Here is a 26,541-nt window from a genome sequence, read left to right as displayed (position 1 = left end):
GTATGTGTGTCGGTAGACATAGGTGAGGCCTACCAAAGACCCGGCTTCAGAGAATACTATTCGACTTTTGAAACAGGCCCTGGGACTTCTGCGGTCCAGGAAACCCTAGGCTCAGAAGCACTTGCGAAGACCGATATCCGATCGTACACCGGGAATTCCTGCTGCACCACACGGTATATTCTCAATTTATCCGAATGACAATACGTAGAGCATTGAGGCTTAATTCAGCTGGAAACTTTCACAATCTGCTCCACTTGGAGCTGTATTGTTTGGGCAATTGTTGTTTGCTATGAGAGGAGAGATTGATGGTCATTCTTTGGCCACGGACGGTATGCTGGCGAGAAACGGTCAGCTCTCCTATATCGATGACATTCTCTGGGAATTTGCTGCCACAGAAGGCATAGTGAGCGACCTTACAGCGAGGTGGACGTGTAGCTGTCATGCAGACAGATAGAATGTGGAAGATATTCCCGTATATTTGAATTCACTTGCCTTCTATTGGGTGCGTGTCAAAAAACAAGCGAGACAATGAATTTCAGCACAAAGAGATCATACACACGGGACTCTGCTAGTCTCACCGGGCTATTGAATAGCCACAATGATAATTTACAGAAGAAGAAGAAGATAAGAGAATTACATCAATAAAATAAACTCTCCTTCTAAACCCAATAGCCCCTGCTACTGCGTATCGTGCGGAGGAATGTCTGCCTTGCTGCCTGACGGAACCACGCTCGGCTGTGCTCGAGAAAAGCGATTTTCGTTCCTTTCTCCTCTCCCCTCCCTTCCTTGAATATACCACAACTGCCCCCCATCTTCTACCACACAGCAAATGAATATCGAAATAAGAAACGTGAATATTTTCTCCTTCAAAGTTCAGACATTTATGCGCACCGCGAAGACCCGACGGAAATTCTACCGGACCAATCGATCGCAGCTACGAGTTGATGCAGAGCGCCGACGCGGCGCACCATGAAGGACCCAACGCCTGCTTTGACGACTGTCCGGGGCTTCCATACTCCTGTCACTGAGTCGGGAGATGAAGACTCGGACTATGGATCTCGCACACAGTCGCCATCCAAGCATAGGATCGACGATGTGGTCAGCGCCAACAGCAGCCCCATGCTGCGCTCGACTGCTTCCCCCGGTATGGGAGGTATCAGCAAATTGAAGCTACAGCTCGATGCCTTGGATCGCGCCTCTCAGTCGAGTTCGTGCGGCAAGACACAGCTCCGCTCACCGCCACAGAGCACCGCCGGCACGTCTGACGGGTTCAGCGACGACGAGCAATCCGAAACTACGAGTTACGAAGTTCCCCTCGAACATGACTTCGTCTCCGAGAGTGTACGCGAGAAGCCGATGTACAAGGCCGTGGAAGGGGGTTTGGTGCAAGACCCAGTCGCGAGAAAGATGACCGCCGAGGACTTCCAACCTTTGCGCTGTCTGGGGAAGGGGACCTTTGGAACAGTCTTGCTTGTCAAGCAGCAGACTACGGGGCGGCTCTTTGCACAAAAACAGTTTAAGAAAGCTTCGTTGACCGTTCACAAACGCCTTGTCGAGCAAACCAAGACCGAGCGCACCATCCTCGAAAGCGTCAATCGTCACCCTTTCGTCGTGAAGCTTTTCTATGCCTTCCAGGACCACGAGAAGCTATACTTGATCCTCGAATATGCGCAAGGCGGGGAGCTATTCACACATTTGGCACAGGAACGCATGTTCTCGGAGGAAGTCGCCTCATTCTACATGGCCGAAATGGTTCTGGCACTCGAACATCTTCACCGCAACCTCGGGGTCGTATACCGTGATCTCAAACCTGAGAACTGTCTCCTAGACGCGGAAGGGCATCTCCTGCTCACCGATTTCGGGCTTTCAAAAGTCGCTGTGGATGAGAACGACAAATGCAATAGCATGCTCGGCACGGTTGAATATATGGCACCGGAGATTGTCCTGGGTCAGAAATATGGGATGGCGGTGGATTGGTGGTCGTTTGGCGCATTGGGGTTTGATCTTTTGACCGGAAGCCCGCCATTCGTGGGCCAGAACCACAAGAAGATCCAGGAGAAGATCGTGAAGCAGAAGCTTGTCATGCCGTACTTTTTGGGCCCCGACGCCAAAGATCTGCTCACTCGTCTTCTTCGAAAGGAGCCCGCGAAGAGACTAGGAGCCAATATGCCCAAGGATCTCCAGACGATCAAGAAACATCGCTTCTTCCGCAAGATCGACTGGAAGCGGCTCGCGAAGAGAGAAATCGAACCCCCGATCACACCCCTCATCACGGACCCGGAACTCGCAGAGAACTTCGCAACGGAATTCACCGAGCTGGCTGTGAGTCCTGTCACACACCAAAAGTCGCCATGGGGCTCCACGACGGCGGCGGGAAACGAGAATAATCCGTTTGGTGGCTTTAGTTACGTGGCGAGCCAGAGCTTGTTGGAGTCTAATGGATTCATGGCGATGGCGGGGAATGGCGAATTGACTGCCTAGATCCGGGCAAAAAAGCTAGGAAGAGGAGCACTCACGGTGACGGACGCTGTTGGCAGGGGAGTTTCTTGCTTGCTTACTGGGTGGGTGGGGTATTTTCGGATTGGGGTCTGTTAATAAAATACACATGGAGGGGTTCTGGAAAAACAAAAATTCGAACAAGAATCCCTATCTACACGAAAAAAACAGCATTGGCGTTCAGGAGGTATCAATCAATCATCAGGCTTAGACAAATCAAATCAGCAACGGATGGATAGGATTGCTATTCATCAAGGGAAGAATCGCGCATGTTTTTCAATTCTTCCTCTTTCTCTATAGACACCTTTTAGATAGAAGAAAAAGACAATAGATGGATTATTGCTTTTTTCCTACTCTGGTTGAGCTTAAGGCGGACACATCGTGATCCCTACCTACAACCTATGCGGGTAGGAAAGGTGGGGGGGGCTGTTGTTGTTCCTGGATCCAGGGGCCGCCCACGCAAGGAACTTTTTTCTCATACTGCATTACCAAAATCTATCCATCTAATTGATTCCAAGCGCAATAACGCAATCCAACAAATCCATGCACGAATAACAATAAATACTCCGTAACCACCACCCAAAAAAGCCCCGTTCCTTCTCACTTACCTTACCTACGAGACCTACTACTCCCCGCATCCCTCTCAATCATCCTCTCCTCTCTCTCCCACTTCCCAGCCCTCCTTGTCTTCTCCCCCCTTGCCTTCTGCCCCCTCGCTCCCTTCCTCTTGAGCAGCACACTCAGCGCATACACCAGCATCATCACCCCTGCCACCACGCCGAATGCGATCTCTCCACCCGTCGTGTTCTGCGACAGTTTCAAGCCCAGCCCGCCGTTGATGATCCCGCAGATGAGTGCTGCGCGCCCGAGCCAGATGTGCAGATGCGAGACTGGTGTGCGCCCGCCCGTTTGGAGGTATAGTCGGTGGTGCAGCAGGCCGCCGAGGGGCTGCAGGAGGAAGAGCACGGTGATGAGCGTGCCGAAGATGGTGTGTGCGCGGCCGGGGGATTTGTAGAGCTATCAGTCGAAAAAGTATTAGTTGAGAGGGAACTTTGTTCATCAAGTGAAGAAATCAATGTAGGGAGGGAGGTAGGTACAGGGGGGGGGGGGAGAGAGGGGAGGACTAACAAGGTCGGTCATCTGCGCGAGTTTGACACCGAGCCCGAACCCAGCAATCAGGGTGCAGGTACTGATGATCTGGATCAGGCTGTGCAGGACAGGCGATCCGACGACGCGCATGGCGAGGGCGCCGAGTGGGAATAGGAGCGCGACGGTCAGGCCCATGATCACACCGTGCGCTTTCTGGTAGTTGGGAATCCTCATGAAGTTATTCAAAATTTCCGGTGGTATCTCACTGCTGCTTCCGCTGGAGACGCCCCCCGAATTGCTAGACGCGGTCGGCGCCGCACTGCTGCTTCCGCTGGCGCCTCCCGAATTACTAGATCCGGTCGAGGAGATGAAGGGGTTGGAGTCGGAGGGGATTGAAGCAGTAGTGAGGTCGAACGTGAACTGGCGGGTCGAACCGTAGTCGTGCTGTTGGATGGAATACGATTCCGACGTGCTGTCTATGGCGGAGCCGCTCGACCTCCAGGCAGCGATCCATGGGGATTGAGTAGAGGTGGAGGTGGAGTCGAGTTGGCATGTCGTGCCTGCTGCTCATCAGTATTCATCCTATCTCCCGCATCTCAAAACACCGCTTCTCTAGGGACAGGGGTGGTATAGGAAGGGGCAAAACAGACATTTGACATTCGCCGTCATCATTCCCCCAGAGATCCCACTTCCCTCCAATAGGGTCACCCCCGACATACGAGTGCTGTTAAAGTCCGGCTGAACATGACCTTTCCCATCTCTGGGACTTATCGTCACGTTCCCGTTGCCATCAGAATACATGACGAAGATTGTCGCTCCGGACATCTGGGACCCGATGCCGAGTCCGACCCATTGGTACGTACTTGGTGCTTGCAGGGAGAAATAGACTGTCCCCGCTGACGTGGAAGAGATTGTGCTATCTAAAGGAAGGCCAACGGAGAAGGATGGTCCCCCTGAGACTGCGCTATATGTTGCAAGAGAGAAGGCTGTGCGGGCTAGAAGACCAGAGTTAGTAAATAAAGTGGAGGAAGAAGGGGAGAGGAATAGGGCATACCAAGGCTAAAAGCCGCGAGGATTGATGAAGAGAATGCCTTCATCTTCGGCGTCTATTGTTATTGACCAACGGAGGAAGATGCAAATATGGAGAATTTATCAAGACAAAGGGGGAGCAGGGCATTAATACCACGGCTCTGGTCTCTGGGAACATCCCGCTGCATGATAAAGAGGTCCCAACAAGTACTCAACTAGCCGTGTCGCTCACTCACGGAGGTCCGTCATGTTGCACGAGCACAGATGAACAAACGATTCCCAGCCCCCTTCAGTCGTGTACCGAACGCGCATTCCCAGAGGCATCCCACAGCCAGTCCAGTAAAAGGTAATTGATGATTGGTTACCTCAGTCCTCTGTGGAATGTCTGTTGAGAAACAAAGCAACCAGTTCTGTCCTCTCTTTATCCAGTTCAGGGATAACGATATCTCACCGTAATGTTTCAGTGTTTATAGGGATGTACAATCCACGCAAGACATGCATGCACGCGTACGTACATACATATATACATACATACAACCCATAGACACAGCCACATATATGTAGACGACGCGTATGCTCTATCGGATCCGCGTCCGCGACCACGCTCTTCTCCAGCTGGCTCACCGCTCTCGGGGTCCTTTGGTGATAACTGTATCACCTCTGATCAACGCGTCTCGGCACTCAGTATATGGGAAAAAAAGAAAGCTCATGGCCAGCCCAATCGGAGACTTGCCCGTTTCCCGGACTTGAGAGCCATCGCAAATGCCGGACGGGCGAGCGACCGTGCATAGGAACACTTGTACCACTGTCACTGTCACTGTCTTTGTACCATTATGATCCGACAAGTCTCGAGCCCAGAGCGAAGACACGAGGATGATGGAGAGAAGAAGAGAGGAAGTACAGTGTAATACAATGTAATGCGCAAAGCGGAGAATCAGAAAGCAACGCGCAATTCAAGAGAGAAGGGCCACGTAGGGCACCGATATCGACGGATCATATAGCGATCGATGGCTCTGATTCGGGTCTCCAGGAAGACGTCCAAAGCTTCGTGTTGTCGAGATATCGAGAGAAGAGAGAACTGGAGAATTGGTCTGGAGGAGTGGGGTAGGGCGGCACGTGCTGCCTCCCCCCCACAGACTTTTTGTGGGAAAAATGGAAAGAAAAGAAAAAAACAGCACGGAAAAAAAGAGATAAAAAGAAAAAGAAAAAGGCCGAAGGAAAAAAAGGAAAAGGAAAAAGGAAAAAAAAAGTATAGATAACAAAAAAAACAAAAACCCAAAAAATTTATTGATCAAACGCCGATGGAATCCAACCATCTAACATCTTCAATCCAAGAATCGCTCTTGGCGGTGCTGGGAATCGAACCCAGATTGAAACGGATCAGTGTGAATAAATTCCCGCGGGGGAATTCCACAACGTCACGTGCTACCATTACACCACACCACCCGTCGCCCGTTGTTGTTGGGGCCGGCTGTTTTTATTTCCAGATGCTGAGTTCGGCTTCAAAAACCTTGCGCAGAGATGGGTGGGATTGGAAGGCTAACTCTCTCGAGGGTTAGAGGGGAGCGTTTGTGACGTATAGGTACGTAGTAGAGAACTTTTCGTGTGCTATATGGGGTCTTTGATGGGTGGGTGAATGGGACGAGGTTTTACTATATCCTGTGATGTCTTAAGGTAGATGCTCTTTTACCTGAATACCTTGGTTCAAAGGCCCCCGATCATCCAGGCTTACTGTTATGCAGGAAGGGAAGGGAGAGGGAAGCAAGATGACTACATATACGTTCAGCTTTACGGTTTTTCAACGTCCCAGGTAGGTATACACGGGTGGACCCCTCGATCAAGTACATTCACAACAAAGACCAAAGCTTCAAGTATTTATGTTTATTCCAAACGAGGACTGCTCAAAAACGCCTACAAGTATCGTCATGTGTATCGTGAGTTTTCTTTCTTCCCAGACGCCAGGATCAGTATGTTCGAGCAACCGCGCAAGTCCGTCATCAGCATACAGCTCTGTCATTCAGTCCGTTGGTCCACCTCCGATACCTTCATACCATGCGAAGCCAAACCAGAATGTTGAAAAGAACCGCTGCCCCCAACATTTTGCGCTCAGACGAAAACAGGAGATTCAAGTTTGAGAGTACGAGACAGCGTACTGCAACCAAACGAATCCAGTGAATCCATCAGAATCTCTAACATGCGCCACACGATATATAAAAGGCAAGCAACGAGAGCGTCTATCGCTTTTGTTGTCACTTTTTAAACAAATGCAGACGTGATTTTTCTCTAGCCATCAAACCCACAAGACGAAACAGGCAAGGAAAATGTACTGCAAGGAAAGTCCAGGGCCAGGGATGACATCTTGACGTGGCGAGATGTCATGCCGTCCTCAGGCGTGTTGTTTTGAATTAGGTAATTAAGTGATTAACACTTTGAGTTCGTGAACCCAGACATCGAGTCTGACAGAGGTCATGTCACGTTGCTCAAATCAGAAGTGTTAGATCTCAGAACTCATTCTCGCTCTTGATCCTCTTATGGCCCCTCTGCTCCCCACTGAACTTCCGCTTGCTCGCAAGACCAGCGAGTGGGCTGGAATCTATAGGCGGAAGCTTCTGTTTGCGCATCGGCGTGATAGGCGTTGCCGCATGGGCTATCCGGCCATCTTTGATGCCGCGTAGAGTAGTAGCAGAGTATGGTCCAGCAAAGACGAGAGAATCCATAGTGGCGTTGTGACGAGTCATGAGTTTGTGCTTGTGTTGGTTCTTGCGGAAGGCTCCAACGAGGTCAGGATTCAGGAGCAGGTGATGGGGTTGATCTTCGCTGGTGGCAGTCGTGGGGCGGGGTGTATCTCCGGCGGCGGATATGTTTTCGTCTGCTTCTGCACCACCATCATCTGAGCTTTCCTCCCCGAAGTTGATGAAGTCCTCGACGTTCCACAGATCTTCATCGTCGAGGTCGTCTTCATCGAAAGAAGACGGACTGTCTTGAGTGATGTCGCCATTAGCATTGATGCTAGTGAAAGGGTAGAAAGCTTCGGGTGGACCCAGCGCTTGACCGCCGAGATTACCCATATATGAATCCAGAGGAGTGTACATTGCACTCATCATTAGATTGGCTGAGTTGCTGATCATGGGTGACATCTGATCCATTGATAAATCGGCATCGCTTCCGTGCACAGGACTGGTCTGAGGTCGTGGTTCGCTGTGGCTGTGGCTGAATCGGCGGTTGACTCTTGCCTTGAACATGAATAGACGACTGCCGTCAGTGTTAATGACCGCGAAGGGTCGACTGGCATTGTGGACCCAAGAACCAAGTCTTGGACCACGTCCAGCTCGAGGAGGGGCTCGACGAGTGACAGTGATCTCTTCCTCGGATTCGGAATCCGGTGATTGGCGTCGAAGCACGGACCGTGGATGTAGAAACTTCTCCCGGACATTTTCAGGCGGATCTTCCTCTTCAGTGGTTTCGCCCTCGTCAGCTATGTCATGGTTAGCATTTACAATAGATATCCTCGTTCAAGCCAACCCACTTTCATAGCCACTCGAGCCTGTTGATTCCCCATCATCGCTTTCTTCATCTTCCTCGGGTTGATTAAGCTTATCCCCGTCAAAATCCCAATACGATCCATCTTCACTCGATGGATTCTGCTCGTCTTCATCATTCTCTATCCGTCGGCGAAAAGAGGGAGCAAGGCTGTCTTGGTCCATAAATAAATCGGGGTAAAGATCGTCATCATCATCCGAGGCAGTCGACGAACTACTATCAGACAAATTAAAACGAACACGTCGAGGCCCAGGGTCATCATCAGATTGGATGTTGGTCGAGGCCCATACAGTTGCCTCAGTGTCGTAGTCGGGAGCATGCATGCGGGCCATATGGTCATCGAAGAAAGGTTCGTCGCCAAGCACATCTTGGCCGGAATCGGCGCCAAAACCGTCCCAACTGCTGCCATCATCTTCTATCGAGGGCCGAGGAGTAGAGAGCGAATCGTCGTCATCAAAGTCTTCCGCCGATTCAATAATTGCCTGCTCCTCGACCTCCTCGACATCCGGCTCGTCTTCCTCCGAATCAGATATGAGATCCACCCCAGCGTAATCATCATCGGAGGAATTGTCCGTCGTATGGGACCTAGACCTCGCCGGTTTCTTGGTCGAGGAGGAATTGGACTTGTGTCGAATGTTTCGAGACATTGCGAGTATGCCTATATTGCAATATGGGTATAATGGAGGGGTTTGGGGGGGTGGGGAGGAATTGGCGGTGAGCCGAGCGAGTCCAAAGGACAGGAGTTGCAAGTTTCGAAGGCGGAGTAAAATGTTCAGGCTGACGCTTCTCGTCAAGTGCGGTATCAATTGATATTATCGAGATATACAAGGACGCAGTATCTATCGTTGGGGACTCGGGGCTCGAGTATCCGGAGGGGGGTAGAATGGAATCTCAGCTCGCGGATGGAGTCTCGCTCTGGATCACCAAGAGCGCAACTCGATCAGTATATTGTTGTAGTAGACAGGCTCCCAAGTACAGGCCAGGGACGGCTTGAGACAAGAAGAGTCTGGTGCTTCGTCAAGGTCAACAGATGATTGAAAGTCTCGTTGGGCTGAAGGACTACGGACATGCTCCACGGGAGCATGCCCGCAGTGGGCGTTCACAGCTCAGCGATAACCTGCGGCATGATTCTCGACGAAGGGGTATAGAAGGCTGAGCTCGGTGAATCCTGTAGTAGGTAGGGCGACTTCGTTGTCTTTTTGGGGGGGAGTGGTTGAGGTTTGGGATGAAGGCAAAGAAGAGAGAGGAAGAGGAGGGGGGGGGCTCTGCGCGTGGAGTTCAGATATTAAATTTTTCGCTTAGCCTTTTTGCGCTGGGCTGCCCGCATTTTGGCACGGCCTGGTCGAGCGTTGACACAACTACTCGACATGGCCCATCCTCCCAAACGGGGCGCGCCCCATGATTCGCTCAAGGCCTCCTCACCGCTATTGTCCAGGTTCTACGGGATGCGCTGGGCACGCAAAGTGGCGGGTTTCGGGGGACTCTACTGCGCTGCTGGCGCGCTGGTACTCGTTGCAGAGTTGCAGAGCGTCAAGAGGATCCGCAGGCTATTCTGGGGGCGATGGGGGGGAACAATGGGGGGAACAATAGAGGGGGCAGATATCACATATCACTGTTCTGAAGCCCTGCGCTGAAGGAATTGCCCTGAGGAAATCTTCGCAGGGGCTTCAGATGGGGCTCTACAACTACAGGACAAACCCGACAAGTGGGCGGTTCTGAGCCTCAGGGGCCCCACCGAAAGAAGATCCTTCGTATCCTTCCAAGTTCCAACTTACTTACGTTGTCAACTTGTCCTCTTCTCTCTCCCTCCAGAGTCCAAGCGGATCGCCTCTTCCATTTGCCCCTTTTCCTTTCTGTTTTCTCTCTCTTCTCTTTTCCCCTTCTCTCTCCTCTCTCCTCTCTCCTCTCTTCCTTTCCTCTGTTCTCTCTACTACTCGGCCAGAGTTTGGGCCCGCTATCTCTCGCCCCCCTTCTCAAGTCTGGGAATGACACAACACACGACATCACGTTCTAGCCCGTTGTCCAGGCCGCCACTGCGGCTGAGAGAGTTCGAGCCTTCGAAGAGCCAGAGCCAGGTGTCACTGGACACGGACAGTCCTCCCGCTGCGAACTTTGGTCCAGTATGACGCACAGCGAACACTCATTCGGGGCCCAGAACCCACAGTCATAGGAAAATCCAGATGACTCCTCGGATTCGCCCGTCCTCGTCCGCAAAACTCTACTTGGCCTCTTCTATCGCATCAGATCTCCAGCCGCAGAATCCAGAATCCAAAAACAGAATCCAGGTCGTGATAGCCCCCAGGACCTTTCCCAGAATCCTAGTAATCCCGAGGTAATTTTCGCTTTCTGCCGCTTGTTAAATCCTCACCGCTCACGCCATGGCGGGGCGATTGTGGCTACTTTTAGCCTTTATCACTTTACCCTGTTCAACCTGTTCTTAACCCTGCGCCCCCCGTTTCAAAAATAATCCTGAAATCGCCGAAATCTTCTTCCTCTACGGAGTAAAAACGGGCCGCCTAACCACCCGTCTGTCTTCCTCCTGAAGCTTCGTCCTCGATCCTCACTTCGCCGGTACAGGAAGCAAAGATGTCCAAGTACAGATTATATTATGGCTACGAGTGATCCCATAATCATGCCTTCAACCATTTCTCTTACTTTCTCTTATATAAGGTATTCTCTTATGAGCATTCCGTATGACTGTACTCGAACCTTTTTTCCCGCCTCCTCGGATCACTCCCGTCGCTTCTTGCCCCGCCCCACGGTTTTTGTTCCGCAAGCGCAATGTTCTAGCCTGTATGGGTTCAGGGCGCCAAAGTTTGCTTTACTTTGAACTTGAGCCTCGGTTTCCAGACCACAACAGAAAACCAAGTAGTGGCAAACTATCTCAGAACCAAAGAGGGAACTGGAAGAAAGGAGCAGGCAGCTTGAGTACGGGCGCAGCAGTTGGAATCAGTTGCCTGATACCGAGCAGTATATTGCTGACCTCCGGTATTGGGGTGCTTATTGAAGACGTGGATTGATATACCAGTTCACTCAGTAGGTAAGTGAAGGATATCCAAAAAAGATGTAACTGAATACAACAGTCCTGGGAATGGCCAAATACAGGAGACAAGTCTTCTCCTCTTCAGAATCCATTTCCGAACTGTTCATGATGCTGTATAATACATCCTTAAGAACCCAGGACACAGAGACACACTTCTTCTGCCATTCATGAAATAACCCAAGGCCAGGCAAGAAGCCACCACGATAGCATTTTGAGGATCGATCCACTTCTTTCCAACTGTTTATTCCATCGCGATACCCGTACATACATTCATGGTACACAATTTTCAAATACACAGGGCCGATAGAACCTTGATCAAGTGACGAGGTCAGGAAGAGCACTAGACAGAAAAATTCAGGGTAAAACAAGTGCGCTCTACGGCATCGAAAAAAATCGTACAAGGTAAATGAATGACTGATTTTGTCATAACAGCCAAAGAACACGGCGAGTGAGAGCTCGAGGCTTGTTTGTGTATGAAACTTATTTGGAAGTAGGCTGGCTAGTTTGGCAATCACTTCCTCCTGGTAAATAAGTCTCCAGATAATAAATATACTTGATGACGCGGCTGGCACATGGCTCCCTCAGACAAGGGAATGAGTTGAGTGAGAGCCGATCAGTTTACCAGTGTATATCTTATATTGATGCGTGTCTCGTGACAAGATCTAAAGCATGACTGCCCCTCGTCTCGCGTACCTAGCAACTAATTTCCAAGTAACTTTCACATCACAGGGCCAGAAATATGGAGAAATATGAAGATAGGTATGATCAAAGATTTCATAAGATTTCATTTCAATATCATTAAACGTTATGAGGCTCCATATAAGATTGCCTCTCATCACTTCCATAAAGCCCGGGAATCAATTCGTATGCCACGTCCCAACATCAGACAGATGCCCCCAAAATCACGAACCCAAAAGTCATCACTCCCAATAATCCTCAAGAATACCCTGCTCTCATTTCAAAGAAGTTCGTTCATGTGTAAACGATCTTGACCTCCGAAGAGCTAGGGATCGTCGTATCAGTCAAGATGTTGCCGTCCGAATCCTCAATATCGAGGATTGTCGCACCCGAAGTACCCTCGGACGTGCTCCCTGTCGACGCGACACAGTCGGTAAAGAGGACGGTGCCGAAATCAGCAAAGGCAACTTGCGAGCCACCCTCGTCGAAGTCCTCCACGATCCACTCGGCGTTCTGGCCCCCGAGCTTGGCTGATGAGGAGGGCGCGCTGACGGATTGCGTGACAGACTGGCCCGTAGAGAGGTTCTCTAGCACCACAGTGCCCCTTGTGGAGCTGCTGGACTTGATGGAGACGCTGATAACGTCGCCGGCGCTGAAGGAGAAGGAACTGGTGCTGAAGTCGATGGCGTAGTTCGGGTACCATTCGTACCACGCATCGTAGGAGTACGAGTCGCTGCCGTCGATAGTGATGTCGACACCGGCCTGGAGAATGGCATTTCCATATGTGTCACCGTCGATGCCGACCCAGATCGCAGCCGAGTAGGAGCCGCCGTCTCCGCCGGGTGGTGCAGATGGGGTTGGGACAGTGAACTGGCCGGAAACGGCATTGAAGGTTTCGCCAGCTGGAGGAGCGGTCAGAACACCCCCTGCCCAGTTCGAGCTGTATTCGACATGAGTGGCATTGCCATCCTTGATAGCCTCCGCGACACCGAGAACATTGGCTACGTTGGAAAGACGCCCTGCTCGGTTTGCTACACGTCGGGCAAGACCATGGCCGCCACGGGGTGCCGCAAGGACGGATGCTGCAAAGAGAACGCTGCTGAGTATGGATGCCTTCATGGTGGGCAGCGGTGATGATTCGAGGTTGAGATTGAGGTTGAGCCTGGCTGATGAGGATGGTAAGACAATATCAGAAAGACTTGAGATTGGAAGGGCTTCTTGGGCTGAACTTTATAGAAATCTGGCTCAGGCGTCAAATGACCAAGGGATATCAAAGACTGCCAGGTCGTGAACGTGATAACAGAAAAGGGAAGGAGTTAAGCAATTGCACAGTTCTGCACCTCTACTTGTATATGCCAGGGATTAGGACATGTAGGCAGGGTGGCTGAACCCCTCTGTAGCGATAGAAGGCAGATGGCCATGTTCTGGAGCTATGCGGGACGATCGTGTTTCCCAGACCCCTCAAAGAACGGACGACGTGCACCCAGTCGCTTGATGCTCGGGAGGCAGGAGTCAGGACAGAACTTGTCACTTGCGCAGAAGGTAGTATTGATCAGCGGATTAGGGTTTAGACAGTCGTGATGCCATGCTGCCCGGCGATAACGATAGTGCCTTTGGACAGCCCCTCCAGCCCTCCTTTTGCGCGGTGATTGGGTCCGGCCCTGACATAGCGGCGGGGGACCAGAATATCAACTTCTCGAACGAGTAGGTAATGTTCCTGGAGGCCTGGCTAGAGAGTTGATACCTCACCACGGCGGTGCGAGTCAATCATTCGGCAGGGACCAGCCACCAGGGATCTGGTTGCACAGACTTCCGCTGACTGCGACAGCATACAGTTCACCACGGGATGCAATGCATCATGCGAGAGATGGCCCCGACGTTCCGCTGAAGGAACAATGAGGCTTCCTTGCGTCGCGGAGAAACAGAGCAAGACATATTATGATGGTGGCGCAACGGGATGAGAGCAGTGGCGCTGTGGTATAACGTAAGACCGGGAGAGGCGTCTGCTCCCCAGATTTCCGAATGCTGAGTGCGGCGTCCTGAACTGCGGTGGTTGTTGTAACCACAGAATTGGTTTCCTGCCTCTTCTCGGCGCTGGGCAGCGCGAGTCTAGACCCAGAGCCCAGCCGATCTCCAGACCTCCAGACCTCTGGTTGTACTGTGGCTCTTCATTCAGACAGACTTCTGCCCTCCAGGAAAGGAAGTTGGGACGCCATTCACCTCACTATCACTAGACTATTTCCGGGTGTCGCCGAGGAATCCCAGCAGGTTGGCCCGCGACTCGACGCTTCGGTCAGGGATGTTCGCATTACTCCGTATGCGTAATGTTTATATCTTTATATCCGTGGTTCATGCACTATAGACGAATCAGCAAACCTTGCTAGAACAAAGATTACAGCCTCTTCCTCTGAATATCCTTTGTAAGAACCTCATGCAGGATATACCTGCTTCATTTGAAGTTCCAAAGCCAACACTCTGTTTGATGTACCACATCGCGTTGATGGATCTTGGCTACTATACCTTCTTCCCATATAGTTCGAGACATCCAGAGCGATAGCGCCAGATTAACGAGTCGTGCGCATGAAGTCGCTTACGGAGTTCCTGGGACTGGCTCGTTCGTTGCTGGAACAATGTACAAATGCTGCACGTTACCCCACTCACCTTATCACCGTACATGGTTCTGTACATGGTTCTGTACATAAGACAGAAACATAAGACATCGGACAAGGTCTTCCTCCGCTGCGGAACATAACCTTTCTGACGACAATTTGAAAGACATGAAATACGTACGGATCACCCGAGGTTCACCGCGGCCAAGATACTGGCAGAGAACTCCGTGTGTTTTCAGCTCCCGTGTTGGTTTGAGTACTGTACCTAGATTCAAATGCCGCCTATATGCCGCTTCTTGGCGTTTCTAGCCAAGTAATATAAAGCGATCCGGCGGGGTAGCATCGTAAGCCACAAGACGGAATAACAGGTCTGATATGGAAAACCATTCTCCAGGGTACTTTTCGTCTGGCGCATAAGAGTTCATGGCAGTTGTCGGCCCGTGCATGATATCGTGTATACCATTCCGCCGGTTCCCAGCGATAGGCAGTCCGGATCTACAGCACCGACAAGATAAGGATTACATGTCAAAAGCTGTGGTGCTTGCTGAACATATTCGTCCCTAGACACCCCTTGTCTCTTGTTCCTTGGCTTTCCTTCGTCCTCTGTACTACTGTACCGTGCTGCACAGATGCTCATGTCGACTTTGGCACTTGGGATGGCGTCGCCGGGCGCTGATGTCCGTTTGTGGAAGCTGAGGGAGCAGGCGGACATGTCATGTAACTTATACGGCTCATGACATTGACCAGCATCCCTGGAGATGTGGCTGATGCTAATTCTAGTGCCGAGTCTCGACTTCAACTTCACCACTTGGCCAGTGCCCCCCTCGAGCATGTCGGGTAACCTAGATCGTGGAACGGAAGGTGATGAACACTGGCACAAGGTACAACGCCACCTACAGATGCGATGTGCTGACGTATCTGCGTGTTGGCGGTGAAGAAAGGCGCCTACCTGCTTCTTAGGGGTTTATCCTCCCGATGGCTGCTGCAGTAGCAATATTGGGCTCATTCTTGCTCATTACATACCGCCAATATGTGCTGCATCTCATCAGAGTATGGCAATAACATGATGCCATCTGGAATATCCCACGGGTGGCGGTCCGTGCCGTTTCAACCGTTAGAAATGGCCATTTCTGGGACATTGAAATTCCCTCCTCGACATTTGCCAGTTATCGAAGGCTTCTCCGAAGACAGATGTCTAACCACCATACCCTTCTATATTACTCCTCTTTCCGTCATTTTCTGTACTCGAACAACATCACAACTTTTCTTGCTGAAGACGGGCATTGTTCTAGGAATCGCTGAATTCAAAAGAAAGGTCGCCAGTGAAAGTTTTAGATTCTGGAGCGGCTAGGCATCAGCTCAAATGTTGTCCAAAACTCACGAGAATCATAACATCTTCCCAGCTGCTCCATCGATCTCGGCAAGGCCTTGATGTGATTGTCAGCCATCAATTCTCTGATCCACTCGATCTGCGGAGGCTTCTCATTCTTCTCTGAGTCTTCTCCACAGAAGCCGAGGATTAAGGCCCACCAGTCGTGAACCAGAAGATCGGTCAACATCTATGAGAAAATCAATCAGTGGTGAGGCGCAAAAAAAGATGGGATGATACAGACAAATCTCTGGCCCATCGCCCGGCTAAAGTTGCGATGGACAGCCACAATAGCTCTCGCAACATCGTGCCCGTGAATCAGATGAAGAGAGGTCTTCTCCTTGAGTTTCTCCTTCGTCGACGCGACCCGGTCGATCCAGTTTCGGGGCTGTCTGGCACCGCCCCACAAGCCTGAAAGATTCAGTACACACCCACCGAGCTGTAGCAGCTCATCCTCAGCAATCGCTCTCGCATTCGATTTATCGTATCGCGAGTGTCTCGTGACCCAGAGATCCTGATTCGGAATGGTGAAGATGCCGGTACTCCCGAGTTGGACGAACTGATACGGAGCATTATCTGGATTGTGAGTTTCAACATATGAGTTGTAGAGGTGTGTAGACTGATGCTCTCCTCTCAAAGGAAAGGTGATTAGCACGGTTTTGGCGGTGGGAAGCGCTGCATATTGCTCTTGGTTATCCTTCTCGTTCTTCTCACTACCCTCAAACCGGAATTTGTAAGTCCCGTCCCGACCGGTAGTGGTGGTAGCTGCGTAAGAAATCCCCTCTTTTTCCAGCAGAGGTATCAGAAATGTCGAGGTCCACCCCGCCCCTAGGATAAGGAGATCGAGCTTTGTAGGTGCCTTGCACCGAGTGGTGTTAGCCTCTCGGAGAAGGTAGTGACAATGAGACTTACCATTGCTGTAAGTAAGTAGCTAGCTGATGTCAAACAGTAGACGAAAACACATTAACTAGATATAGAGAGAAGTCCGCCGCGAAGATGTATATGAGAAGAAGTCAAGATCCACCACCGCATCTAGGTAGGTAGTGTGCGACGCCCTAGTGTTGTCAGCGGATTTAGCGAGAGAGTGTGTGGATCATCCCCCGCCTCGCCTCCCGCCCCCCTTTTATTCTGACTTTTACCAGGAAAATAGAGGAGGTTTGCAAGAACTACGAGGAACATTTTTAAACTTCAGCCCTCGGATGTTTCATCATCTTAAATGCAAAACCTGGAAAATTTCCTTGGCCCTGCATCCTGTATGCTATGACACTACGGAGTAATAGATAACATAAATCTGAGTTATGAAGAGGGTAATAAAGATATAGGGAAAAGATGAAGAAGAGCAAACCTACATACCTTACCTCCCACATACTGAATAGGTCATAAAAAACCCACAAAGCACCAAAATTTTAGAGCACATCAGAAAGGACAGTAAAAATGAGGTGGCCGAATCTCTTATTATCTATTGCCAGCCACGCGGGCTAAGTTAAGCTATCCACTAGGGATCTCTACAAGCACGACCATCAAGATCATGAACTTCGCTACAGCATCACCATGCATCCTATCAGAGAAAAAGGAGATCTGTTGTGGGGGTCGTGGACCAAGTATTGAGTGAGGCTGGGTTTCCTGATTTTCCACTGGGGTTGCAACTTGTCTGGGGCCTATACGTCTGTTAGTCAGGGTTACTTTCTACCAATGGCTACAGGGATCGATAGCTCAATTTGAAAATTGGGGTAGTAGAGGGAAACCGAGAAGGGAATGAACCCAGGAATAGTCTCGCTCGAACAACGCAAATCGCAACGCAAACCATCCTCCCGTTTCTAATTTCTCCGGAAATCAGATTTCCATTCCAAGACCAGAAACGACAAAGCAAGTGGTATTAAGAATGAGTAGAGGAGATGTTCTGTTTTCAAAGTTAGCTATCTGTACCATTAAGTACCATTGGCTCGGAAGCCTTCAGATCCTCCTACTCCATCTTTTGAGGACGCCAATCCCGAACCGGGGAGATGGAGAGGGATGATATCAAGTACGAACCTCGTGTACCATCAAAAAGGCGGCCAACCTCATGCACTTGACGTGCGAAGTGAATGGAGTTGTGTGCAAGCAACGCAAGGTCTCCATATCAAAGGTTCCAATCTGATGGAGATTTAATCGCCCTCAAAATCAACAAAACGCCCAAAGCTGGACCCGATGAAGCGTCTTAGTATGCAACCTTAGATTGTCTTGGGGCTATGAGAGTTTCTGTGAGTATCATTAGTTCTGCCAGGTTTTCGTTGTAATCACGAGCATGTCGCCGAGGCGGAAGCCAGACAGATCACTGGTGATGGACGTACCCCATTTCCACAATGTCATCAACATGGTTACACAGCGCGACAAAGAGATCAAAGAAAAGTTTGCCCCCACTCTCCATCTCTAACTGCATGGTTCCGCTCCGCTTAAATGTCTTACGACATCTAATGATCAGCGCCAGATAATGAGCGCGGAGCCGCGAATCTGAGTCCGGCGTGTGGTCATACGCATACCGCGCAGAGCGCAGAATCGTTGCAACCTCGATACCGCTTTGCAGACCTTGCTTTCTGAGGGCAAGGCGCTTGAGCTCTTCCAGGCCGTACTTCTCTGCTGCGCAGTATATGACCGTGTCCTTCAAGAGGTATTCGCCCACGGCCGAGATATAAATTGTTGCTTCGACGGATCCGCGACCACCGGAAGGGTTTTGGGGGTTGGGGGAGTTTACTGCTGCGTCTTCGAGTTCCCAAGAGTTGCGGCGCTTGCTGTGCAACAAGCGGGGGTAGTAGTCACCCTTCTATACGATCCCCGAAATATTAGCGTTCATCAAAACCAGGTTTGAAGAGCGGAATAAGGAGGGGAGACATACGTAAAGGTACTCCAAGACGCATGAGAAGATCTCCGGTTCTTCGTCCGGCAGATCAATCCTCTTGCTCTGCGCAAGAAGCTGGCTTCTACAGGCCGCCTCGAAAAAAGGCGATTGCACAAGCACATCCTCGTGCGCCGCAAACAGTCGTCCTTCCTTTCCTATCGTAAAGGTCACGATAGGGCTGGTGAGGGAGCCAACATCGCTCGCAGTTGGCGGGCTGCGAGGGTGCTGCGGAGGGGCCTCAAACGACCGCTGCAATTTCGATAACTTGGCGGGATCTCGATAATACGATTTCTTCAACTTGACAGCCTGCGATTTCTCCACGCGGTCGTTCGATCGGAATGAACGCTTGAACATCGACATGACTGCTGTGGGGTTCCCTCTCTTGACTGCTGGAGAAGGAATCTGAAGGATGGTATCGAGATAGGTGTGTCTTGAACGAGCGACGAAAAGAGTGTAAGGACCAATCGCAAAAAGAAGTGACGCACAGAGAAAGAGATTGACAGGGCCCAGGAAGAAAGTCTCTAGGATTTCAACGAAAGTCTAGAGATTCTTGTGTGTAGATTTGCGACCCGATGGTGTGGTGAAGAAGAAGAGAAAAGAAGAGAACGCGCGCGCGCGGGGGACATCGACTCTTATTATACCTTAAGGTAACAAACAGGCAGCACACATGATGGCGTCCTGCAGGACTGCCTTGCTGAAGCACCACGTGATGCGCGTCTATTGGGCAACGGGAGAGGCATCCCGATATCAAGGGCAATTGTACGTTGCTATTCGTCCTTTGATATCGCAGACATGCGTCAGAGTCATTTTTACTTGCTGGTGAAGGTGTGCCTGCTGCGGAAACTTGCCCGAGCAGTCTTGAGGTTTTGTACTGGACGGCCCTATCAAGGCGCAGCACGCAGCGAATCAGAGGGCAAAGCCGATGATGACTGCCATTGGTAGGGAACACTTGGATTGAGCATCCGAGTGTGAGCGGTTGGTACTGGCATGTGGTACATCAATGACATGGTAAACATACTGGACAACCACCAAACCGCCCCGAAATGCAGGTACTGACTGGTTCATAAGAGACTCGCACGCCCGGATCCAACTGTATGCTTCGTGTCCTCCTGCACCTCCTGCTGCATCGGTATTTAGTAGTACCTCGTGTTTGCGCAGCTTTCTGTGCTGCGCCGTTCAGACTCGAATCTCTTCCCTGCCTCTCGCGTGTATTCCTCGTGTCGTGTCTTCATGTTCAGCCGCCTGTTCCTGACTGAGCACGCTCGGTATGCTGGCCGGCGAGATGTTGATTTTTGGCCTTGCAACGGGGGATTACCGGTACGTGGCTTCTTTATTGCCTGCCGTCTTGAATACTCTTGTGGCTTGCCCAGGGCGATGAGGCGTCAAAGAATGGCGCGAAGGAAGAAGATCGGCCACGGCACTGTCTTCCCGAGAAGGATTGGACAATGACGGCAGAAAGAAGGCCTTCAATGCCGCGAATGCCATCAATAATGTCCCAAGCATGACAACGGGCGTGCCAGAAAAGTCAGCACAGTCTTCTTGAAGGTTAGAGGCGAGTCAATGAATAACACTGGCCTCCTGGCTCTCACCCCGCGACTTGGCAACTCGGCCCCGCGCTCTGGAGAAGGCGGGCAAGACATCTGGGACATGGCAATTATTCTCGGCGGCAAGATCGCGAGATTGGACAAGGATAAGGTATTCGATGGCTGTCCATTCGCTGCGGAGCAGAGCGCAAAAGTTCCCACCCACGGAATATTCGGAAGTCCGAGGCGGGAGATCCGCAGGGGCATGGAATTGCCCATGGAAGGCTGCCAGGATGCTCAGGATTCAGGAATATTGTTAAGATGAGCTTCTGAACCTATGGGGACGGGAGATACTACTGGGAATCTGGGAGACGCGGCTAAAGAGGCGCGATGGTTTGCGGAAGGCTGAAGCTTGACTTTCCGGAGTATCCACCATCCAACACGGCTCGTTGTGATCTCAATCTCAGGAACCCGAGGAAGCCAATTAGCAGTAGCGTCAGGGGGTTTTCCTCAACTCCGCCTAAATTGGCATGAGTTTACAGCTAATGAACCATTACTAGACCCATTTAACTGATAACCTAGACAACCGAAAGTCCGGGTAAAGTTGTACACAGATACGCGGGTGTGGGATGTTGGATGTTGGATCGTGGGTCTTTCTGATTTGATATTTGATATCTTTAAAGGATCTCTTCTTCTTCTCATTCTTTTGCGCGAGTCCTCTTCAAAACCGTCTTGACGAAGCCGGTCGCCGATGAAGTTCTCCTCCGCCCACGCAGCGGCTTGCCTGCTGCAATGCGGTTCTCTGGCTCTTGCTTCCCTCATCCCCCCCGAACTCTCGTCGTATTTCAGCGCGAAGGAGGAGCTGGTGCCCGTTCTTGATGGCATTTCCATCACCCAACCAGCCCAGCTGATTCCGACTGCTGGTGCGTCGCCCCTCCATTTCTCCCACAGCCGCCGGAGACTCGTGAAGAATCGAAGGAAGATGGAAGCTGATTGATTGATGTAGACACCCAGTCTCCTCCCCAAATCCAGATCCCCGCGCATCTGTCGTCGCCGTCGCCGTATCTCCTCTTGATGGTGGATCCGGATTACAATGCGACTGTTCCCACCAACGTCGTGCTGCATACCATGGTCGGCAACCTGTCGTCGGGCAGCACCGCGGGTCACCCAGCAGCACTCACGACCCTGACGTCTGCGGATGAGGCTCTTGCCGCCTATATTGGTCCCCAGCCTCCACCAGGCAAGCCCAGCCACAACTACACGCTCATGCTCTTCGAGCAACCCCACAACTTCAGCATCCCGCCCGCCTTCCAATCATTCTTGCCATTGAATCTCAGCAATGTCTACACCAGAGTCAACTTCCCACTGGTCGACTTCGTCCGGCAGACTGGCCTTGGCTCTCCTGTTGCTGCCACCTATTTCCGTTTGGACCTCAATGCTACTACGACGCCATCACCGACCAACACCACCGTCTCCCCATCTGTGAGCCCCGTGAGCCCCACCTCGCGCGCTTCAGGGCTTTGCATGTCACACTGGAAGATCATTATACCCGGCGTTCTGTGCGCCGCTGTTTGGTTGATTTAACAACAAGGTGTGAGATTTGAGGATAAGTGAAAAAAAGGGAGGCCATGTATATTATGCACATACCATCATAAAAAGGGAGAAAAATTAGAAAGAATAGAAGCGTGGGACTCGGCATGGGTTGGAATCTAATATTTGCATTATACACTATAATGCTTCTATAGTAGCGATTTCTAGAATGATCTCTCTCATCTGACTCTCGTGATGGTGAACAACAGCCTTCGGCTGTTCTCATCTTCAACAGCGTTCTTCTTTGCAATCATCCCCACGGTATCTAGGGTTCCGCTAACTTTCCACTCGGTGTCGGTTGCGCGACCAACTTCATCCCACATGCTCTGGAGCGAGCTGATATCGTGCCGGAAGCTCGTACTGCCCTCTGCGATGGCCGGCACCTCACCCGGCTTGACGCTGCCCGACTGCCGCCCGACGATAATACCGTTGGGGCGCACGAGGCGCGCAACATTCTTGGCGGCGCGGATCTGATCCGGCAGCGGGAAGAGGTGGAAGAAGGCACTGCAGTGGATGATATCAGCCTTCTCCTTCTCCAGGCTAGTCCACGGCTCGCCCTGCTCCGCGCCCTTGAAGATATCGGCCACCAGGAACTTGGACTTCAGCGTCTCGCGGTCCAGGAAGAACTCGTAGCCCAGCTCCATCAGCGGCGCCTCGATGTCCAGCCCCGTTAGCTGCTCCGATGGCACACCCTCGGAGACTAATTCTCGCAGGTCCTGCCCGAAACAGCACCCAAGGTCAAGGTAGCGTGTCGAGGGGTCTTCGATCAGCCGCTTGCGGATTGTGTCATATAGAGGGTGCGTGAGAAGTGTGAGGGTTAGGAATCGGTAGTGCCCGATGCAAGGGTAAGGGTTGGCAGCAAAGCCGCGCTCTCGCTGATTGACGTAGCCATGTCAGTCTGAGAAGAAGGAAGGGAGAAAGAGGGGGAGAGAGAGAGCAGGCCATAGATGAGAATGATAAGGAGATTGAGGTGCAATGCCGGCAGCAGCTGGAATCTACAGCTGGCCAGGATAGGGGAGCATCCTGCCCATGATCTGACAAGTCCGAGCATGAGCATCAGAATTTATTCAAACGTACAATAGCGTTGACATGTGGAACTACGCGTTCCGGCGGCACTTTTGAGTATGTCTCTAAGAGAGAGCGGATCTGTGGGTTGACCTCAGTCAGGTCCTCATCGTACCACTGATTGTGCCGCGTCGGCTTGCTGATAGCGTGTGTCGCCGCCATGATCGTAAAGTTCCCTAGAGGGAGAGAGAGAGAGCAGGAGGGGTCAAGAAGAAGAACAAGACGAAGAAGCTCGGCGGACTCGATTGAGAAATATCTACCACGACTCGGGAGGAGAGAAGGCAGACATCAACGAGGTATTTGAGGGGTTGGAGGGGCATCGCAGGCATATCGATACCATCTCAGACCAACAACCAACAACCCCACATTTCCTTGTTCACGGCCCGGCACATTCTTGCCACAGATCGGACATTATACTCATACTGTATGATGGGATTGACAGTCGGCCGGCGAACGCCCTCTGTGTGGGTCATTGCTTGATACTGTGAGGTACATAGCAAGACCCTGCCCCTCCTGATGCTTGAATGCTTCTCATGTCCCTCCTCCGTAGCCGTCACTGGTGCTGCATGGGGAGTCGGGGACCCCTTAAGCCCTGAACTACTCCCCGAGAGTTTCGTCGAATCATACGCCGTTTCAGGGCCGGGCGCGCCACTGTGCCTCAGTGAGTAGCGTGCCAGGAAGACCGAACACGCCTATCGGCTCCTTAGGGTATTGGCTGCGGATACAGTAGTGGATAGCCGATAGGTTGGGTCTGTTGGACTGAGTTCCTATTTTATACTTAGCACCGGGCTGCAGATCACTTTGGAGGAGGGGGAAGAAACGTGCTGGACATACCCCATCGTCGTACCAAGAACGCCCCCCTCTGGATAAGCTTTTGAACCTTAACACTGCCAAGTCTATTGCGACTACCAGAGATATGCATAATAGAACTACTGGTAACAAATTGGCTTCTGCTGCTATATGGTTTCTGCCTGGTTATGAGATTTCTCTTCATGCGCAGTGCCCGCTATGCCTCAGGTATACATTTGATTAACCAACGTGACCTCGGTTACCACTATTCTTTTACAAACCTCCAAATCATCGACATTGAAGGAGATATCCTCTAGTACTGGGTATACGGTACATATAACGAACAAACAACAATAAAATATGGTATCTCCCTTACTCAATTGCTCCAGCCCATGTGCAGGGCCGTTGCCACATAAAAAATTCACCCTAACGCCTACTCAAAGCACCTCAGCGCCTATTCTTGAGACTCTGATCTTGTCACCGACGATGTCCTCGTCGATGACCACTCGACCCTGTGGTCAACCCTGATCATATCGCACCCCTGCTTCATATTATATCCCGAACCCGACCTATTAGCCTCTGCAGGGTGGGACCAAGCTTGTGTTTTGGTGCCAGGAACGAGCCCCTGAAATTCGAGGTCGGTATTATCCATTATCTCTGATTTTCTTTGCCTGAAGAAACTGGCCTTATGGCTTGCTTGGGGGCCACTGTTATATTTAGCAGAGGCAGACTCTTTTGGTAGCAACACGTCATGTTGTCCGCGGAGGAATGATGTATACAGAGGCGCAGACGGTGGCATGCAGGCGCAGACGATACCAACACCACACTCTACGACAGTGAATGTGACCGTGTCGATATTATTCCCTACAGAAATGTCAGCCAATTTTCATGTCCTCAGGGCAGGGCATACTTACAGGTCACATCAACCACATTGCTGACATGGAAGATAACAGAAATTCGGGCAATGCCGCAGCCAACGGTAAATGCACCGAGCAGAAAGACGAGGAACACAGGGATCTTGCGAGAGTTCTCAACGTGAAGACCCCAGATGACAGGGATCGGAAGGAGCAGAATGACGAGATCTGACGCTGTACTGAGGATCTGGGGAGTGACCAGATGGGCCATCTGTGGCAAGCAACCTCCCTTTGGCGCGGGATATCCGTAGAATGCCACGAAGCGGGTCCAATAGTAGTCGACTGGACTACATTGGAAGATGAAGACGAAGGTCGATGCAATCCCCAGGCCCAGCGCATAGAATCCGTTGGCCCAAAGTGCGATCTTGAACCAACGTTGGTTCCCCAGAAAGATTCGTCGATACACAATCAGGATGGAAAGTTTGATGCACATGATCGCCGGCGCCCAGAGCACTGAGACGATCCAGTAGGCCTGGTATCCACGGTGGTCAGTCCAAAGTATCATTCCAGAGGCGGCCAGGACGTACAGTATACAGCGATTGCAGACCGTTTGGAGCATGCTGATCCTCAAGAAGCACTCGAACCTGGTGAAGGCCAGCTCCATGGACCAAACTCAAGATACTAGCTATCATCTGCGCCCAAACAATGACCTTTGAATGGTCAGGTGCTCCATCTCTCAATCCAGGATTCGGTTCAAACTCACCAGCGCCATGAGGATGAGGGCGTCGTCTAGACCCCATTGCTTTCGAAACCTCCTCTGGGTGTACAAACGCAGTGCTACAGCAATCGTTGCTGCTGCCGCACAGATGGTTATCGCCGCATATTGCTGTGGTCGAATGTCCCGTCCATACTCGGCGATTTGGTCTTCGTAATCAGCGCTGCCCGGCGCTGGCGTTATATGTCTGCTCGCCATTTCCTCCCTTGTAGTTGCAGCCGTCTGCTCCAATGTTCAAGCTCCCGTGCCTGACAGCAGGAAGTTGAGCATTATAAAAGGTTCTGGGTGGGGGGCTGGACAGAGTATGCGTGTGACATGGATGTTGATCTATGCCCGGGTTGCAACCATACTGCGTTGCGGTGTCAGAGATGTGCGGCGTGGTGCACGAGTAGTCATGACTGGTGATGTGAAGCAGTGCGGCACAGCGATCATCGTGGGGTCCTGGCTTACATGTAAGCCATGTGTCGCATCTACGGAGTAGATCAAGTGGAAGGGTCGTATACAGAGTAGTGTCGGGATGCCAGGTAGATGGTACATCTCTTTGGATACTTCGCTATCACATGCTCTCTCTCTTCTATGCTAATTTTACTCTGTACTGTAGCTATCCCGCCACGCGAATCATTATGCGTGCCTGCGTACAAGAACGGCTGTGTGATCTCTACGGAGGGTGCTCTGTGGAGAGAGGGGTCGGTCCGTCCTTTAGACACGGCCGTAGACCCCAAGTGGCAGTTCAGAATCCCGATATACAGGACTTCAATATAGCGCAGAGGAAGCTATCCCTACCAAGCATGAAGCCTTGAGTAGCATCGGCATCAATGGGAGGGGTAAAGTCCTCGAACAGTATCACGGAGCGACGTATAGTGGCTGGTAAAAGAGACTAAGGAATAGAGTGCAGCAGCCGCCATTATTAGTCCCGGCAGGTGCGTGAGGCACAGCCTATTTGTGGTCACAGTGCTAAAATAGTGCGCGGCTTAGCAGAGCGATTCCTTGCTATACGGCAATGATCAACACCGACTAAACACTGAATTGCTGCTTCAGCGTGTCTCCGTATGAAATCAACCACATAGAGGTTGACAATCAAGCACAAGTACCTGTGTTCTAGAAATAGCCGGGAAAAGAGAGGCAGAGAAGGTTTCTTGCAGACATCAACCTCGACAGCATCTATCCGTGCCGCTTTCAGCCCCCACTTTATAACTTCCTCGTCTTTAGGAGATCAC

At 51.3% G+C, this 26,541-nt stretch overlaps 10 protein-coding genes across 10 annotated transcripts; 2 read left to right on the top strand and 8 right to left on the bottom strand.

The window, feature by feature from the left end:
* Positions 1-969: 969 nt before the first annotated feature.
* Positions 970-2,481, top strand: M430DRAFT_110797 (hypothetical protein; the record flags this gene model as incomplete). The annotated part of the gene is made up of 2 exons (XM_024861389.1): positions 970-1,207; positions 1,397-2,481. The coding sequence occupies 2 exons, from the start codon at positions 970-972 to the stop codon at positions 2,479-2,481; spliced, it is 1,323 nt and encodes a 440-aa protein (XP_024716849.1).
* Positions 2,482-3,084: 603 nt separating this feature from the next.
* M430DRAFT_46000 (hypothetical protein) lies at positions 3,085-4,974 on the bottom strand. Its single transcript, XM_024867813.1, has 4 exons — positions 4,640-4,974; positions 4,236-4,580; positions 3,625-4,145; positions 3,085-3,513 (listed from the first exon to the last, which is right to left on the bottom strand). The coding sequence occupies exons 1-4, from the start codon at positions 4,680-4,682 to the stop codon at positions 3,106-3,108; spliced, it is 1,317 nt and encodes a 438-aa protein (XP_024716848.1). The 5' UTR covers positions 4,683-4,974; the 3' UTR covers positions 3,085-3,105.
* Positions 4,975-6,903: 1,929 nt separating this feature from the next.
* Positions 6,904-9,007, bottom strand: M430DRAFT_194318 (hypothetical protein). The gene is made up of 2 exons (XM_024864072.1): positions 8,141-9,007; positions 6,904-8,089 (listed from the first exon to the last, which is right to left on the bottom strand). The coding sequence occupies exons 1-2, from the start codon at positions 8,799-8,801 to the stop codon at positions 7,116-7,118; spliced, it is 1,635 nt and encodes a 544-aa protein (XP_024716847.1). The 5' UTR covers positions 8,802-9,007; the 3' UTR covers positions 6,904-7,115.
* A 3,162-nt stretch (positions 9,008-12,169) lies between these two features.
* M430DRAFT_110881 (hypothetical protein) lies at positions 12,170-12,994 on the bottom strand (the record flags this gene model as incomplete). The annotated part of the gene is made up of 1 exon (XM_024861397.1): positions 12,170-12,994. One exon carries the CDS (start codon positions 12,992-12,994, stop codon positions 12,170-12,172), a length of 825 nt encoding a protein of 274 aa, XP_024716846.1.
* A 2,778-nt stretch (positions 12,995-15,772) lies between these two features.
* Positions 15,773-16,768, bottom strand: M430DRAFT_31764 (hypothetical protein; the record flags this gene model as incomplete). Its single annotated transcript, XM_024866056.1, has 4 exons — positions 15,773-15,822; positions 15,866-16,043; positions 16,098-16,712; positions 16,766-16,768. 4 exons carry the CDS (start codon positions 16,766-16,768, stop codon positions 15,773-15,775), a joined length of 846 nt encoding a protein of 281 aa, XP_024716845.1.
* A 1,396-nt stretch (positions 16,769-18,164) lies between these two features.
* Positions 18,165-19,082, bottom strand: M430DRAFT_110924 (hypothetical protein; the record flags this gene model as incomplete). Its single annotated transcript, XM_024861400.1, has 2 exons — positions 18,165-18,653; positions 18,726-19,082. 2 exons carry the CDS (start codon positions 19,080-19,082, stop codon positions 18,165-18,167), a joined length of 846 nt encoding a protein of 281 aa, XP_024716844.1.
* Positions 19,083-20,195: 1,113 nt separating this feature from the next.
* On the bottom strand, positions 20,196-20,766 carry M430DRAFT_194164 (hypothetical protein). The gene has a single exon (XM_024864069.1). It carries the CDS (start codon positions 20,528-20,530, stop codon positions 20,213-20,215), a length of 318 nt encoding a protein of 105 aa, XP_024716843.1. The 5' UTR covers positions 20,531-20,766; the 3' UTR covers positions 20,196-20,212.
* Positions 20,767-21,325: 559 nt separating this feature from the next.
* M430DRAFT_54455 (hypothetical protein) lies at positions 21,326-21,835 on the top strand (the record flags this gene model as incomplete). Its single annotated transcript, XM_024868469.1, has 1 exon — positions 21,326-21,835. One exon carries the CDS (start codon positions 21,326-21,328, stop codon positions 21,833-21,835), a length of 510 nt encoding a protein of 169 aa, XP_024716842.1.
* A 115-nt stretch (positions 21,836-21,950) lies between these two features.
* Positions 21,951-23,076, bottom strand: M430DRAFT_129743 (hypothetical protein). Its single transcript, XM_024862110.1, has 2 exons — positions 22,919-23,076; positions 21,951-22,716 (listed from the first exon to the last, which is right to left on the bottom strand). The coding sequence occupies exons 1-2, from the start codon at positions 23,066-23,068 to the stop codon at positions 22,021-22,023; spliced, it is 846 nt and encodes a 281-aa protein (XP_024716841.1). The 5' UTR covers positions 23,069-23,076; the 3' UTR covers positions 21,951-22,020.
* Positions 23,077-23,910: 834 nt separating this feature from the next.
* On the bottom strand, positions 23,911-25,568 carry M430DRAFT_45993 (hypothetical protein). The gene is made up of 4 exons (XM_024867812.1): positions 25,313-25,568; positions 25,137-25,259; positions 24,610-25,081; positions 23,911-24,559 (listed from the first exon to the last, which is right to left on the bottom strand). Exons 1-4 carry the CDS (start codon positions 25,520-25,522, stop codon positions 24,150-24,152), a joined length of 1,215 nt encoding a protein of 404 aa, XP_024716840.1. The 5' UTR covers positions 25,523-25,568; the 3' UTR covers positions 23,911-24,149.
* Positions 25,569-26,541: the final 973 nt, after the last annotated feature.

Source organism: Amorphotheca resinae, assembly GCF_003019875.1.
Source record: "Amorphotheca resinae ATCC 22711 unplaced genomic scaffold M430scaffold_14, whole genome shotgun sequence".
Lineage (NCBI taxonomy): Eukaryota > Fungi > Ascomycota > Leotiomycetes > Helotiales > Amorphothecaceae > Amorphotheca > Amorphotheca resinae.
The sequence above is the reverse complement of the archived record's forward strand: the minus strand, read 5'-3'. Positions and strand labels throughout refer to the sequence as shown.